This window comes from Falco rusticolus, chromosome 10, assembly GCF_015220075.1.
Source record: "Falco rusticolus isolate bFalRus1 chromosome 10, bFalRus1.pri, whole genome shotgun sequence".
NCBI classification, from domain to species: domain Eukaryota; kingdom Metazoa; phylum Chordata; class Aves; order Falconiformes; family Falconidae; genus Falco; species Falco rusticolus.
The window spans coordinates 16556580-16571203 of NC_051196.1; the positions used below are offsets into that span (position 1 = coordinate 16556580).

General features: G+C 43.1%; 1 protein-coding gene across 3 annotated transcripts; it reads left to right on the forward strand.

Moving 5' to 3' along the window:
- Window positions 1–1179: 1179 nt before the first annotated feature.
- E2F8 (E2F transcription factor 8) lies at window positions 1180–13057 on the forward strand. 3 transcript variants are annotated; one of them, XM_037402214.1, is made up of 14 exons: window positions 1180–1388; window positions 2070–2345; window positions 2666–2822; window positions 4004–4309; window positions 4981–5142; window positions 6620–6757; window positions 7075–7278; window positions 8158–8242; window positions 8553–8615; window positions 8646–9060; window positions 10062–10280; window positions 11149–11278; window positions 11424–11740; window positions 12444–13057. In XM_037402214.1, exons 1-14 carry the CDS (start codon window positions 1350–1352, stop codon window positions 12615–12617), a joined length of 2685 nt encoding a protein of 894 aa, XP_037258111.1. In that variant the 5' UTR covers window positions 1180–1349; the 3' UTR covers window positions 12618–13057. The 3 variants fall into 3 exon arrangements, with proteins under 3 accessions (XP_037258111.1, XP_037258109.1, XP_037258110.1); XM_037402212.1 differs by having other exon boundaries at window positions 8553–9060; XM_037402213.1 differs by having other exon boundaries at window positions 2070–2327; window positions 8553–9060.
- The last annotated feature ends 1567 nt before the right edge of the window (window positions 13058–14624 follow it).

Sequence of the window (14624 nt, forward strand, 5' to 3'; positions counted from 1 at the left end):
ACTTTTTAGGGTGAGGTATATGTGTTCTGCAAGGGAACAGGCTTCAGCTGCCCTGCGGCTAGCCTACCAGAGTGAAAGTTACATGGGCAACTTCTCGATTTGAATGTCCGTGCTTTCAAAGACTTTCTTTCGGAAGATTTTACAGTTAAATCAAGAGGTTTAGCCGTGGTGCTACCCCAAGTCTAGCATAATGAATGTCCAGAGTCAACTGATCCTCAGTCCCAAACGCGTACCTGCAAACCAGCCGTGTCGTAACACCTGCGATAAGCATCTCAGGCAGCTGCTGGATTTTATCTCCGGGGGCCCCTCGGCCAGGCAGCGAGCACCCGGGGCGCCCACCGCGCACCGAGCCATGCGGCCGGCCAGGTAGCAAGGTCCTTCCCCCGCCCCCCCCCGTTTGATAAGGGCTTTGCTCACAGCTCGGAGCACACCAGTGACTTCAGTGTGTTCCCAGGAAGCTGCGCCCACCGCAGGTGAGGGCGGGCTGCCATCCCCCGCCCCGCCGTCCGCGGGACGGGATACGGCGCTGTTATTTCGGTGCTTTAAAGGAGCGGAAAAGCCACGGGACGCAGCGGCCGCGAGGGACGACCGATCTGCTCGGCCTGCGGCAAATAATTCGATAATTAACCGCGCTAATCCAATTAGCAACCGCGGCCCGGGTCCTGCCGCCCGCTCCCCTCACGGCGGCGGCCGTTGGGGCGGGGAGGGAAGGAGGGAAGGAGGCGGCGCGCGCCCCGGCTCCACCGCCGCGAACCCGCCAAAGGCCCCGGCGCGAGCCCCGCCGGCAGCGGCGGGAGGGAGAGGAGGGAACGGCTGGGCAACGCCGCGCTCCGATTGGCTGCGCTGGGCGGAATGCCGCGAGCTGATTGGCTGGGCCGCCCTCCCCCCCGCCGGCGCCGCAGCGGGTCGAATTCAAACCGGCCCCGGGAGCGGCGGCGCAGGGCGGGCGCGCGGGGCAGCCGGTGGGTGCCGGCTTTCGCCGTCGCGGGGCGGGATGGGTGGCGGGGCGAGACACGGCCGGGCGCGGCGCGGCAGCTCACGGGACGCGACGGTGGCGCCAAATGTTTAAACGGGATCCCGGAAGGGCCCCGCCCACCGCCGCCGCCGCCGGCGGCCAATGGGCGGGGCGGGGCCGGGCCGTTGGGCGGTGGGCGCGCGCGGGCCGAGAGGCGGGAGGCGGGAGGAGCGCGGCGGGAAGCGGCCGGGGTGGCGCCACCCGCCCGGCACCGGGGTCCCCGCTAACGCGCCGCTGGCTGCCCCGGTCCCGCAGAACCGGTGGGCCGTGCGATGCGGAGCGCCGCGGAAGGACCGGCGACCGACGGCTCCTGAGGCTTCGCGCCGGCGGGAGGATGCAGCAGGCGGGCCGGGAGATGGGCACCGGCGACAAGGTAATCCCTCCGCTCCGCGGCCGCTGACAGCCCGCGGGGCCGGGCGGCGGGGCTCGGTGCGGGAGGACGCGTGTGAAAGCGTGGGGTGGCGGTAACCGAGCGGCCGAGCCCCACGCCGTGCCCGGCTCCCCTCGTCGTGCGCGGCCGCCGCGCCGTGCCCGGCCACGCAACAGCCCGCTTTTCTCCCACCGCGCCTCCTCTGTTTTATTAACAAAGCTATTCCCATCTTCCCATCGGCCTTTATAGCTTTCTGCCAGACATTAACGTGTGCTCTGCGCCCTCCCCAGAGACGAAAAAAAATAAAATACGAAAAGGTGAATTAAGCTAAAGGTCCCAGGGACCGATCCGTCAGTTCAGGCTAAAACTGTGGCCTTTGACTTCAGACACCCAAAAGTCACCGCTGCCCCCAGACCCCTGCTCCCATCCCGCTGTCCCTGTACCCCTGCTCCCGGCCTGCTGCCCCTGTCCCCCTGCCCTGGTCCCCTCTCCCCGGCCCGCTGCCCCTGTCCCCCTGCCCTGGTCCCCAGTCCCCGGCCTGCTGCCCCTGTCCCACTGCCCTGGTCCCCTATCCCCGGCCCGCTGCCCCTGTCCCCCTGCCCGCAGCCTGCTGTCCCTGTCCCCCCGCGGTGCACCGCAGCCCTACTCCTTTCCAACATCTCCCTTTCCTTTTTCTCGGTGCAGGAAAATCACCCTCCCGAGCTGTGCAGAAGCGCCTTGCGAACGCCACTGAAGCAAGGAGCTGCCTCGCCTTCGGTGCTGGCAGAGATACAGCCCGGCTGTCAGCCACTCGCCACCCCCCCGAAACCCCAAGAACTCCTGCCCACTGAGCCATGGACGCCCACTGCCAACCTGAAAATGCTGATCAGCGCAGCTAGCCCCGAGATCAGGAGCAGGGAGCGGCGGAGGGAACTGTCAAACACTGCAAGGCAGATTCTACAGGCAAAACACTGTTTGCCGGTACGCTGTAAAGGTGTCATCTTTGTTTGCTTCTTCTTTTTGAAAGTTGGCTGAAGGCTGTCTATTCTCTAGAAAAAGTTATACGTTAACAGACTGCAACTGGGGTTTTTTTAAGTTTTGATTTTGGAGGGTTTAGCAAGTGTAACTAAGGATATCTTCTAGTTTCATACAGGTAGCGTTTTGCTGCTTTTATTTCACAGGTGTGAAGGACAAAAGGAGGACCCTGGACCTTGGACAGTGGCTCACAATCAAGCTGTTAAATATCTACCTTTACATACTGTCGAAGATTTCAAAATGTCTTTTTTCTTATTCCCGTGTAGGAGCACTTACCAGGAGATGAATATGAAAAATCTCAACCGAGTCGCAAAGAGAAAAGCCTAGGATTACTGTGTCATAAATTCTTAGCTCGATATACTGATCACGCCAGTGCTGCAGCAGATAATTTCATTTGCCTTGATGAAGTAGCTGAAGAGCTTAGTAAGTTGGCAGATATGCTATTATATATTTCTTCATACAAATGTACCAATAACCTACCACTTGTGTTAGTACTTTTTTTGCTCCCTGAAATGCTGAATGTCTACTTAGTGCTGTCAGACTCACTTAAACCCAGCTTTAAGCTTTTCATTCTTAGAGCAATTATTTTAAAAAGCTAACGTTTCTTCAGTGAGCTGAATTGAGAAACCCTGAATTTTGTTTATGATTTAACATCTCAATTATTGCCGATACTACAAATAACTAGATGCACTTTTTTGGATCTAGAGGTGGTGCCTAAGATTAGTGGTTGGGTTTTTGTGGCAGGACCTAGCGTTTCTCAAGCTGAACCCACAGCTTCCTGTCCAGTCGTGACATCAAAGCAAGAAACTATTTTCTGCTCTCTAAAATGTAACTTTCTCACTTTATATCACTATTTTTATAGTGCACCAACGATCTACCAAGAGTTTTAAGTTGCTAACATTAAGCTGAAGGTTTTTTAATGACAACTATGACATAACAGTATTCTACAGATTATGGCACTGACAACAGTTATAAATAATCCTGCTATAAAATTTTCGGTGTCATATCTTCAGAATATGTTGGGGGACACAGAAGAGGGATGACTTGCAAATTAAAAAAATGTCTATTCTACTTATACTTTGTACAAAGTAACAACTTTTGGAAAATGCCTAGTCAAAACCAAGAATTCAACAAAAGAAAAAGGACAGCATGTTAATACAATAACATATAAAAACACGTTACAAACAGTTGCTACCAGGAGTTTCCAAGGTTATTTAATGAGGCAATCTAAAACTGATGCAATGAATAATTAAAAATGCTTTGGGTTTTTTTAAAGCTGTATTGAAACTCATCTAATGGCTCTTCTGGCAACAGTAAGTTCTTTTTCTGAAGGAATGCTGTAAACCAAGTATAACTGGACAAGCAAGCTCTTCCGTTTTTAAAGCCAGAAGGTTTTCTTTTCCTTGCTGGTGAGATCTGTGAGGGCTGTTTTCAGAGACCTTTGTAATGAGGAATTGGCGAAAATGGCTTAGAAGTATATTAAGAGGAGGGGGAGTACAGGAAACGGATCCCTTCTCTGGGCAAACCACGTTTCAGGTAAACGTGTGACATGACATCTCTACTACATAAAATGTGTTATGGTCAATTTAATCTTTCTTTTTCAGATGTCGAACGTCGACGCATATATGATATCGTGAACGTGCTAGAGAGCCTACACATGGTGAGCCGCCTCGCCAAAAACAAATACGCTTGGCACGGGCGACATAATCTCTCCAAAACCCTGCAGGCATTGAAAAGAGTTGGAGAAGAGAACAAATACACACAGCAAATACAGATGATCAAGAAAAGAGAGTATGAGCATGAATTTGATCTCAACGGTGAAAGAAACGAAGAAATGGCAAGATCGTTTGGCTCAAATGACCACTCAGAAATGTCTTTTGTTGAGCTCCCAGGAATGGAATTTCGTGCTGGTAATAATTCTCTATAATGCCAAGAACAATATGTGCTTATAATGATAACCATTTTTTCCAAGTTCATAGATATTTATTGGACTTTTTTTTTTCCTGAAATGGTACAGCCTGAAAGACACCGCAACTGGTTGTGGTGAGAAAAAGTGCACAGCACTTTTCCAGTTCTCTAATTCGTTCAATTCTCTCACATGGATTTTGGTTTTACAGTGCAAGAACAAGGGGGCATCAGGTGAAACTATCAAAACATACCCAACATAAATCCAGTTGCAGCATTTGTCACCATTGAATGTTACAGAAGCCAAAAGCATAAATTTATTCATTTATTTATTAATTTAGCTTTGATTCATGGAAGAAATGTTAATTAAGGGTTGTTAAATACATTGTGTAACCTGCAGTTAGGCATCTTTAAGAGTACAACTTGTCAGGCAACAGGAAACATACACAGGGGGAAACATCACCCTCTTCTTTGTAGTTCGACTTGGTATCTATCTAATTACCTGATTCTTGCCATGTAGAAAAATGACTTCAGTCCACGTCAGCCCTGCCTAGTTGTTGTGTTGTTTGTTCTTATAATTATTACTGACAAATTTCTTTTTTAAAGGAATTGTTTTAAAAACATTTGTAGCTGCCAAGTCACTTTATGCTTTAATCCTTTCTCCTGTCTGCTGCAGCATCAGTGAACAGCAGGAAAGACAAGTCTTTACGAGTGATGAGTCAGAAATTTGTGATGCTGTTTCTTGTATCGACTCCTAAAATAGTAAGCCTTGAAGTTGCCGCTAAAATCTTGATTGGAGAAGACCAGTTAGAAGACTTAGATAAAAGCAAGTTTAAAAGTAAGTAAACTATCAAGCATAAGCTAAATGAGCTATGTTACTACTAGTTCATACGGTGTAAAATACCATCATCTTCCTGCCATAAATACATTTGAGCCTCCAAAAACTCACTGAACGCCTTGCATGGTTTTTAACAGGGACCCGCTTGTGCGTAGTCATTGCTACATAATGACAAAATGACCACATAAGAGGAAAAAGTCCACTAAATCCTCTCTCCTGAAATGATGTCACAAGGCTGCTTATTAGTAACAATTTCTCTTTCCTCAAGCAGTCTTTCAAAGATTTCGGCGTCATCTCCTCAAAGATGCCCCAGTATCATGCAAATCTGTGCTCTAGTCATATAACTTACTTGTTGGAAATCTAAAAAAATTCTGTAAAAGCCCTGTTAATAACTTCGATATGAGAAGAAGTGAAACCCAATACTGCAACTGCCCATTATTTCTTCGTTTTTACCCTGCTCTCAGTTCCCTGCACATTTCCTCCTCGTCCTCTCCATTCAAATGAAAAGGCGCTTCTAGGTCTAGCCCTGTACATCTGTAATAACCAAAAATGTGCTCACTCTTGAGGGATCAAGAATTAATTGTGGATTTCATTGAAAATTGCACCCTTCCTTGATTCTCAGATAGACTCCTTAGATTATTTTTTTTTTGTGGAACCATATCTATGCAAAAGGAAAACTGATCCTCGCTGGTTTCAGTTCATAATTTCCTTCCCACTGCATCATGGCAACATAGAGAGGGTGGGTGGGTAGTCAGCTGGGGGGTTTGTTTGTTTTCATTCTTTCTTCTTCCTCCATAATGTCTGTATCGCAATACAAGCATTTTCAGGGCATTCCATCCCTATGTCTGTACTTCAGGTATCGCATGTTTTACCACCTTCTTAACTAACAAGCGCAGTCCCAAGTTCCCTTTGGGAACACCAAAGTGTTTAATTTAAATTTTCCGTAGCAGCAGCTTTGGCCTAAGCAGGTTCACTTTGCAGTCCAGAATTCACTTGTAATTTGACTGCTGCCTAAACCTTTCCCCTAACAGCTTGATCTCGAACCAGTTAAGAAGTTAAGAACATGCAGGGTATTTGTCCTGATGGATTTTAGTGTGTTTATTCCCCTATTGCCCATGTTCGCCGTTGCATGTGCATACCTCCTTTTTAAGCTACTTATTTCCACTCAGAATTTGTATAGGTTTGGTCACTGCACAGAACTTGTTTTGAAAATATTTTTTTCCCCTATATTTAGCATAATATACTTAGCAGTATTTTCTTTTCTAGATTTGTCTCTGTCATAGTATTTTACACATAAACTTTATCTTGTGATAAGGTATGTTATTTCATATATCTGTCCCACAAAATTGTTGTTATAAAGAAAAGATAGAGGTTTTTCTTTGTAGCTGCTAAAAGGGCATCACAACATTTTAAATCTGATATACGTTAACTTATTCATCAGAATTGCTATACTTTACATTTGTTCATTTTATTTCAGCCAAAATTAGGAGACTTTATGACATAGCGAATGTTCTCAGTAGCCTTGAGCTTATCAAGAAAGTTCATGTTACAGAGGAGAGAGGAAGAAAACCAGCATTCAAGTGGACAGGACCTGAGATCTTGCCAAATATTCAGGGTAGGTGTATGGGTCACTTTTTTTCTGATCATAATTTTCATTTGTTTGTTTGTTTTCTCTGTTAGAATTTTTTTGACCAAAAGACAGAGTAAACTAAGCAGAAAGTCTTTGCCACTCACATCACTGCCGTTGCTCCGTGGCAGCGTAGCACACCTGCATTTGTTTCCAGGTAGCAGATGAACTCGTACTGAGACTCTCGTGTTCCCGTTTTTGCTGCTGCTAGGACTTCAATAATAAGCCAGGCTCAAATAACTGCTTTTAATTACTGACTGCATATGAGATGTACTTACTCTTAGGGGTTTTTTTCTGCTTTTCAGATACAAAACTTGAACCAGTTTCTACGACCCCACCTATGTCAGAATCCATCCCTTCCAAAGAGCAGTGTTCAAAAAACCTTTTTCCTTCAAAAGGAAAGCAAAACTTCACTCGACATCCATCTCTAATAAAGTTAGTTAAAAGTATAGAAAATGACAGAAGAAAGATCCAGTCCGCTCCGACCAGTCCAGTTAAAATAAGCCCAAGTACGTATCTTTTTTTAAGTTTGTTTTTAACTTGGAAGTAGTCTTGCTTTAAATGTTCAGGTTTGCCATCTTCTCATAGGAGATACGGATGCATGAGTATGCCTGCTGGTAAGAAACCTGTCATGTCAAAAGTAGACAGGACAGGGGAAAATATGTTTTGCCAGTACATCCTATGGCCTTACAGGATCCATAGTGAAAACAAAGCTAAATTGATCTGTGTTCAGTGCATAAGCTCTGCGATTAGTCGAAGCTCTTTCCAGTTTGGGGAACCAAATCTAGTCACAGCTTGTACAGTTGCAGCAAAAGAAATAGATCCCGTGAGATCTGGACTACATTCTGCATGAGGTAGGAGACTCTAGCCTCCTCTTTCACAGCAAAGACACGAGGAGTGGCATATTACTGATTTGGATTTAAGAAGAACATGAAATCCTTTTTTACATATCACTGTTTTGACTTCATGTGATGGTTCATTGGCTACAAACCTTCTGTTTGTGTAAAATAGCTGATTCTCTGGATATTGTATCTTTATGAACTGCCTCAACCTTGGTTTGTTGTGAAAAGGGTGCTGTAGGTCTTACTATCTAAGCAGTTCTGCGTGCTATAAAACTGCCAGAAAATTACCTATCGATGTTGATGTTGTTCTCAGGTATTCTCTTCGGAGGGGAAAAAAAACAGTGGAGCAGAGGCTTTAAAATTAGTTTCATGTAAACTACCATCCAATTGATCAAATCATGGCTGTTATTTGCAGATAACATGGAGTCTTAATGTCTTCTCATTAATTATGTATGCCACATTAAACAGCGTAGTCTCTGCAAGACAAAATTTAACTTCTACTTTTGATGTACTAACAGTTTTGTTTTGTTTTCCCCCGCCAACCAGGTACGGATCAAAATTTATCAGCCTTCCCAAGTAAAATGGCTCAGCTTCCAGCAGTCGCTAAACATCAGCTGGAAGGACAATCAAAGTAAGTTTGCGCAAGCGTTAAGGTGGGAAGCTTTGTTTTGTCACTGGCCATTAAATAAAAGCTATGCTCAGCTTGAGCTGGGCACAGTCTGCAAACACTGGTAATCCCCGATACTGCAGGCTATTTTTTTTTTCCTCCACTTATATTCTCTGTAGTGGATTGAGAAGTACAAGTTTGTGTTAAGGCTTTGTATTGCAGCAAATACTTTGTTGAGGCATTAATTTCTGCAGGAAAGTATTAAAAGATGTTTGGGCTTTTTTGTTTGTTTGTTTTGGTGTGTGTGTTTTTGTTTTGTTTTGTTTTTCTTTAGGAAAGCAACAGAGATGAAGTTGTCAAGACCAGCTTTGCAATGTAGTCTGTCCTCACCTGCGGTAGCCCCCAGCCACGAACCTCCTTGCATGGCAGCCCCCTCTCAGCAGCCAGCTCTCACGCAGCTGCTCGGTGTCTGTCCTCCAAGCCACAGCTCTGTCTCACCAGTAATACTACCTCACGCTCCTTCTGGTGTTTCATATGCAATATATCTGCACCCTTCCCAAGCCCACACTGTGACGACGTACAGCCCCAGTATCATGTTGCAGCCTCTACCGTGTGCTAATGTAACTGGAATTAATTCAGAGGTACTACACCAAATAACCACTGAGGGAAGGGACAATCAGATAGCTGCACGTGATCCAACAAAGTCCTTGACAGCTAAAGAAAGACCGAGTACAAAATCACAAACTTCTTCACAGCGGTGCCTTAAAAGATCACAAGCATTACCAGAGAATAATTTAATTAAGAGATATAGAAGCGATGAGGAAAGTCTTGATACTTCTCTGGTAAGTTAAATTATCTTTAAAATGCCATTTTATAGCTTAATAATGTGGCCACCTACTCATTTTTAAAGGGATTGAGGAGTCTACCACTGCATTTAGGTGTTTTAAATAACATCATGCTTGAAAGGATGATGTTCGTTTGTTGCTCTTGCTGATGTTCGGGAGGCTGGTTTTTGTTCTTTTACACACATATATCTACCTATATCTCAAATTTCACATAATCTCACTGGTATATGAAAACATCAGGCAGAATATATAGTATGCAATATAACATACCTTTGAAACACCAACCTAGGATCAGGCTGTACTTTTCTCCTTGTTCCCTTATCTTTCTTTCATATATTTATTTCCAAGAAGACATGTCAAAATGTACACGTTAGTCGAAGTAAAACAACTCCCAGAACATTGTGTCAAGACTCACCTATTTATACAGTGATTCCGGAGCAGTTCAGGTTGATAATCTTGCTGGCGTTCATACTTTGCTTTAGAGGTGTCAGGAGGGAAAGTGGACACATAAAAGTCGCTGAACATGAAACATCCCAAAATCCTGATACCTTCTAAGTATTTCTAACAGTTGCAGACTGTTAATGTTGGATTGGTGTACAATAATGTAGCACATGAAGATGATAAGACTTTCAGATATACTTGATGCGTATGGAGAAACTGGGTCTGGATCGCTTCCTACTCCTTGGTTGTTGAATGCGTTACGTCTCTTTAAATTATTAGGCTGGTTTAAATTGTCCTTGCCAAAACAGTTGTGAAATGTTGTCAGCGTGTTGTGACAACGTGGTGTCAAACATCCACTAGCTGTAAAGGAGCGAGAGGGGATAACCTGGAACAGGTTGTCTTATTGAAGTTTTTATAACACAAACTTGGGAATCAGGAGCAATGAGAAAGCTTGCTTTCCGAATTTTTTAAAAGTATAAATATCATTGTAGACCTGTAATTGAGAATGTTAAGTCTTACAATGACTGCCTTTGTTTTTATATCTACTTTTTTTAAAGGGAGTATCCATGAAAAATGAAAGACCATCTTCCAGTAGCTCACAAACGAATTACAAAATGGACAATGTCCAGGAAGAGAGACAGAACAAAACTGAAACGTTAGATCAAAACATGGCAAGTTGCTATGACCAGTGTAAAAGAGAAGATGTTCTGGAAGGAGAGGACAAAATCCAAACTAAACAAGACATACCTGTAACACTTGCCATTCCTGCTCACGAGGTAAGCTTTGTCAGACTCTAAAGCACATCTTGCCATTACCTGGGAAAACATCAGTTACAGTCTTTGCAAAAGAAACAAAGCTATAATGAAGTACACATACATAGATTGTCTTTAGTTGGATTATTTTTAGTGCACTTTTAAAACCTTATTTTGTAGGAATGTAAGACTTCTGTTTCTGCATTAAATACAGAAATAAGAGGACAGAAAGTGGCTTTCAGGTTTCAATTGGGATGATTGCAACTAAGACTAAGTAGAATAAGGCCACGTTGAGATCCCTTACCTGTCCATCCGTTGTGTTTATTTACTTTCAAATACTTTGAAACAGAATCACATGAAACTCCCTTCGTCAATAAAATTCGGCATTTTGCAGTGAAAACTTATTACTATAGAGAACCTGAATGAAGAATAGTTCTGTTGACAAAAACCCAGAACTTGTAAATGCAAAAGGATTGCCTTCAAATATTTTTTTTACAAAAAAACACAATCTAAGAATGAGGTGACACGATGATTACTGGGTCCAGATGTTTCTTCCGGGGAGGGGGGGGGGGAGGGGGGAAGAGTATTCAGTATCAGGATTTCTCTTTAGTCTGCTCTAATTGCACTGTGTTAATCCCAGATAGACTTCCAGTTCTTCACTGAGGATATCAGTTGGAAGTGGAGCCAACTGATTTCAGTGCAGTAGGGCAGTATTACTATCAAGAGTGTGTCCTTGAGTCACTTGGGTCTAATTTCACACAGACAGTAGTACAGGCATGGAATAAGAACAAGGCAGGCAAGGGGGGTGCAACTTTGGAGAAAACCTTGATGATTTTTTTTTTTTCTTTATTACATGTTTGGGGTAAAGTTGTATTGTCTTTTTCTTTTTCAGACTTTTTTTCCATCTGGTTATCTTATTCCTCTTACTCAGTGCACCCAGGGCAACAAGGCAGGCTTTCTTAACAAAGAGAAAGCTGGGATATGCTCAGTGCAGCACACTACCTACAGCTCACCCATTACCGGTGAGTATTACGTAGAATAGGCATACAGTTGTCTGCCTTCAGGGGTCACAGGCCAGATTCATCCGACCGAGCTCATGATATTACAGTGCAATGCCTTGAGCCTCAGTTTCTTTAACCGCTTCAACCCTTGACTTTTCTGTTTCAGGTGTTATTCCAGTGCCAGCGTCTGAACTGAAAGCAGTTAACATTCCTGCTTTTCACGTAACACCCTTGAATATAATGCTGTCACCAACTTCTATAGCTGCTGCACCTGTACTGAGCAACTCCTGTCTCAATTCGAGTAATACCTGCCCTGCCCAAAGTCCAAGTTCGTCAGTTCTGAACTTCACGCTGCAGCACGTAGGACTAATACCTGCTGGTGTGCAAGTTCCTGCAAATCCTGTTCTTCAGCACGTGCCAGTCTCTTCACAACCAAAAAGTGTTAGCCATGGCTCAGAAAACACAAACTTGCAGGAAGAAGAGGTAAATAAAAATAAATTGCAACTTCTTGACCACGGTGGAATGAGTAGGAAGTATAGTGCAGTAATTCCTTTACAGCAGGTAAAATTTTCAAAGAAACTTTTTTTTTTTAAATCTCTATAAATGAGCACTGCCCAAAAAGAGCTGGTGGTGAAGGCCAGGCACTAGTACAATATAACTGGGAGGTTAGAAAGGAAGAACAAGTGGCTTTTTGTGGAAGTGGAGCCAGCTGGAAGACTACAAGATACCAAGAGACAACTGTTTGAGGGAGGATTTGGCATAGATCTGAGATGACACTTATTAACAAATTATCCATGTGTTACTTGATTTTTCCTTCCTAATCTGCCCAAGTTCTTGCATTTAATGTTAGGGATTTTTAATAGGATTGTAGAGGATTTTCAAAGAATATTTTTTTTCAAAAGGTACTTTCTCTGTGTATTTTGTGTAATACTTTATTGCCCAAGATCTCTTTGTATTAAAAAAGGAGTTAAGAGGGACCTAAAAAATATTTTTATTTAATTATTTATATCTATATATGTTTATAGATATATCAAGGAATACAGGTGTATTCTTATTGATAAAAAGTTTTTCCATTTTTAAATTTCGGGAAAAAGTGTTTGTTAATGTCCTGGAGAAACCTAAAACTAGAATTCACTTTTTTTTTTCCTTCCCCTTAAATGAAAGTGATTTTCTCTCTTCTCTCTAGCCCTCTATTCCAAAGGAATCCCACGAGCCCCAAAGAGTTACAGAGAACTTTTTCCGCACACCGGGAGGGCCAAACACAGTGTCTTCACCATCTGCAAATTCAGATGGCGCCAATCAAGTCTCTCAAGGAACTCTGTATATTCCTCAAAGAAAACTTGAAGTGTCAGAAGACTAATTTGGGAATATCAAATTGCTGAATGTTGTCAGCAGCCATAATTACTGATATCACACTGCACACATCTTGGATTGTATGATGAACAGTGTGTGCTCTGGACATTATTGGCAAGATCTCTATACTGGAATATCCTTTATTAATTGCTTTAGAATTAAAACTGGCTCTTAAGGAGAAATTTTATGTCTAATAATTTTTACAAAAGGTTTACCTGAAGTATTGTAGCAACAAAGTTATGTATCCAGTGGTTTTTTGTGTTGCTTTTATACTATGCAAAGTAAGCTGAAATTGTCTTTGTACAGAAAGGTACAGTCTATCAGTCAGTACATGTTTTGCACAAAGAAAAGTACTGTGAGTGTGTACATATTTTATGTCTTAACAAAAAGGCCACAGTTAAAATGTCTTGCTTCTATGTTCAGTAATGCTCTTTTGTAAAGTTAGTTAAAAAAAAAACCAAAAACCAAAAAATTAATTCTTAATCAAGTTTTATATAAGTTAAGAATTATTTATACTGTATTTTTAAATCAATTTGTTCAGATTAAACTTAACATTAAACTCAAATTTTGACTTTTTTGTTTGATCAAATTAATTACCTGAGTCAAGTAATACACTGTACATCCCCTGGCATCTCTTTGTTCTTTTTTGTGTCAGATGGGATATCTCTGTGTTCTGAAGGAAAATCGCATTTCATCAGAAAGGGATTTAAGTAACTCATTTTCTCCTGACCTAGAGATTACATCTCCTAATAACAACAAACAGAGGAAAGTATAGTTACAAAGTTAGGAATTCAGAGTCTCTTTATCACCCTGGAGCATTCTGCAAAGTGCTGTCCCAATGTCACCTGAGAAGTTAATTGTTAAACAGACTAAATCCTAACAGATTTCAAGATGAACACTCCTTACCTTGCCCCTATTCTGTTAAACTCAGTCTGAGGCAGCTGTGTGCTACGCTGTACACACACTACAGGTTCTTTGATACTGGACAGGCTTCAAGCCAAAGTTCTCAAAACATTTGACCTAAGGTTCAGTAACCATCTAAAAAGGGTTGTGGCAGAAATCACAGGTGCAGTTACTGAAGCACTCACTCTTCACTCACACCACAAGGTCTGGCTTCTAGGAGGAGGGAGCCCCATGTCTCGGGCGTACCCACACCATACAGGGGCTGTACTACTCGTTCCTGCTTTCTGGCTAAGGCCAACGTCACCTTCCAGCTGTTGTTTCTCCCCTCTTGCACTTTCATATCAAACAGCTGAAGTTAAACCAACTGAATTTTAAATCACACAGCAGAGTCGCTTTGCTGAAGGAAGATGATGCTGCCTCATTCAGCTCACGCTTGGGTAACGGAACAACTAACAAAGGAAACTGAGTCTATCTGCCTTGCCAGGTGAAACGTGCCCGGCTGTCCAAATTAGGGCAGGAGAAATGCTAGCGAAGCCCAAGAATCAGACTTGGAATGGATAAAAAAAACCTAACACAAACATACTTAAAACAGCCAGCACAGTAAAACTAACAGGCTTGCTCTTTAATAATGCAAAATTATAATACAAAATACACCTGACAGAATGGGATCACTATTGAAATACTCCTGCATGAGTGGGAGAGAAGAATAAAAGCTGGGAAATGGAGGAATTCTCACTGCAGCAGGGAGTAGATACTTTCATTTTCTCCTCCAAAGTGGTAATTGATTGATCTTACACCTACTATCAATTTCATGTGAGAAGTATAAAGGCAAAGTTTTATAGAAATTTGCCTTGCTCAAAGCAAAAAAAAAATCACAAACCTTTCCTTTTTTGGACAGCACACTTGACAGAATAAGAAACTATAGTAATTAGGCTTGGGGAAACGGCCTTCTCACCAATTGGGCTCCATTCTGAAAAGCAGAACATGCGTTCTGACTTACTGCCTGGTGGCCCTCAGCTCCTGTCAAAATACAGTGGCTTTTTCACACAGACTCTAACACGTAGCACTTCACTTTCTTCTTGTTCGTTTTGCAGGCTGCAAAGCTGCCGCT